Raw genomic sequence first — 2258 nt, 5'->3', positions numbered from 1 at the left:
TTCATATTTCATCATTTTATTAGTATGTAATTCGTACTTAAATATTATTTCCAAAAAACACAATTTATAAAAAAAAAACAAAAAAAAAAGAAACTACCGAGCAAGGCTCGGTCATCCAGGTACTATATATTTAATCCTCGTGATCCTAATCAGGATAATAAGATAAACTCATTATATGATTGTATTGTCACCGGTTCTTTGATAAGTGTACATAGTTTGAATTCATTCCATACGTTAAAAATGGGTCAGAATCGAGTCAAAAGAAGTCAGTTACATACAAACATACAGGTGAAATGTTGAAATAACTATTCATTAAGACTTATACGAGTTAGCACGCAAAAAATTACGTTAATAATGTTGTTGCGTAATTTAGACGTATCAGAAGGACTATGCAATGGTGTGAGACTCATGGTCACAAGTCTGTGCAATCACATAATAAAAGCAAAAATTGTTACTGGTGAACAATCCGGCAAAGAAGTACATATACCAAGAATAACCTTAGACTCATCAAAAGGACAACTGGGATGCACCATGCAGCGTCACCAATTTCCCGTTAGATCTGCATTTGCCATGACTGTTCACAAATCCCAAGGGCAAACTTTCGATTCTGTTGGGGTTGACTTAAAGTCAAGTCCGGTCTTCATGCATGGCATGTTATATGTGGCATTTTCTAGAGTTAAGCGACCAACTACGTTAAAAGTCAATCTTTCAAATGAAAATCCTCGACATACCCGCAATATAGTATGGAAAGAAGTACTAGATTAAAATCCGATTTAAAAATTAAAAATTTGATGACATAAATTTACATGTACACTTGCGTTATTTATTTATTGATAAACTGTAAAAAATTAAGTATTTGTTTCTAATATAATATCAAACTAATTGCACTCACGATTTTTTCTTTAAATAACCAGTTCATATTTTTTTATTATTCAGTCGGTAAGATCGAAAAATATTATTCATATTTCATCATTTTATTAGTATGTAATTCGTACTTAAATATTATTTCCAAAAAACACAATTTATAAAAAAAAAACAAAAAAAAAAGAAACTACCGAGCAAGGCTCGGTCATCCAGGTACTATATATTTAATCCTCGTGATCCTAATCAGGATAATAAGATAAACTCATTATATGATTGTATTGTCACCGGTTCTTTGATAAGTGTACATAGTTTGAATTCATTCCATACGTTAAAAATGGGTCAGAATCGAGTCAAAAGAAGTCAGTTACATACAAACATACAGGTGAAATGTTGAAATAACTATTCATTAAGACTTATACGAGTTAGCACGCAAAAAATTACGTTGATTATACCAAAAACGAGATGGAAAGCGTTATTCGATTTTTAAATGACGCACAATAGAAAGTTCTAGGCATTTCTATTTTGCCGTTCATTCGATATTTTTCACGGGGAATCAAGTTAATGGTTCGGAATCATCACGGAAACATGCATGTAGTTAGAAGTAGTTATATAACCTTATGTAAGATATCTCGCAAGACGTGGTAGAGATCGCCGTGGTTTCATTTAATTTCATTTTGGAATATTTAAGCGAATATGAAATCGCGTCGTTACATTGTTACGGAAAAAAGGTTATTTGCTGTTAAATCTATTGTATATCTATAATACGTAGATATTATCTAATAATATATATTATTTAATTATTAAAAATAAAGGCTTTATTGACGATGTGACTTATTTTCAATAATGGGTCACTTTAGATAAAGCCAATAATATATATTCATTGTCATTTGTTTTTTACACACACTTACCTAAATACAAGAAGACAAATGGTAAACGTTTCTCATCTATAGACTCCAGATTAAGTCAATCAATATAACGATTTTTGATTTGATATCAACTATTTATTTTAATGTCCCGGTGTAACATTCAAAGAATTTGAAACTTTAACTTCCAGTATATAAATACCACAATACCTTGTTTCCTTGAAAGCTTGAGGAAAACGTCTTCTAATGAAATACAATTGTACATGGTGAGCAAGGCTTGAGGTGGATCTTCCGCCAACAGTCGACCGCTACGCATCAACCCAATCTGAAATTAATGTAAACATTAACACTTATTTTTAGCAGGTTAAGGACCAGTTTTGAATGCCAAATCTGTGAGATATACACGCGATCGTATGGTATACTAGCTGCGCCCCGCGGTTTCATCCGCATAAGTTCGTATCCCGTAGGTATATCGGGATAAAAAGTTGCCTATATGTTATTAAAGTTGTCCAGCTATCTACGCACCATATT

General features: G+C 32.0%; 1 protein-coding gene across 2 annotated transcripts in view; it reads right to left on the bottom strand.

Annotated features, from left to right (window-relative positions):
- LOC119837959 (ABC transporter G family member 23) overlaps positions 1 to 2258 on the bottom strand; it is a 78920-nt gene that overhangs the window by 9178 nt on the left and 67484 nt on the right. For both annotated transcript variants that reach the window (XM_038363754.1, XM_038363755.1), the window contains one exon: positions 1938 to 2052. In XM_038363754.1, coding sequence (XP_038219682.1) covers positions 1938 to 2052 — 115 coding nt within the window. The remainder of the gene's footprint in view (positions 1 to 1937; positions 2053 to 2258) is intronic.

Source organism: Zerene cesonia, chromosome 29, assembly GCF_012273895.1.
Source record: "Zerene cesonia ecotype Mississippi chromosome 29, Zerene_cesonia_1.1, whole genome shotgun sequence".
NCBI lineage: Eukaryota > Metazoa > Arthropoda > Insecta > Lepidoptera > Pieridae > Zerene > Zerene cesonia.
The sequence above is the reverse complement of the archived record's forward strand: the minus strand, read 5'-3'. Positions and strand labels throughout refer to the sequence as shown.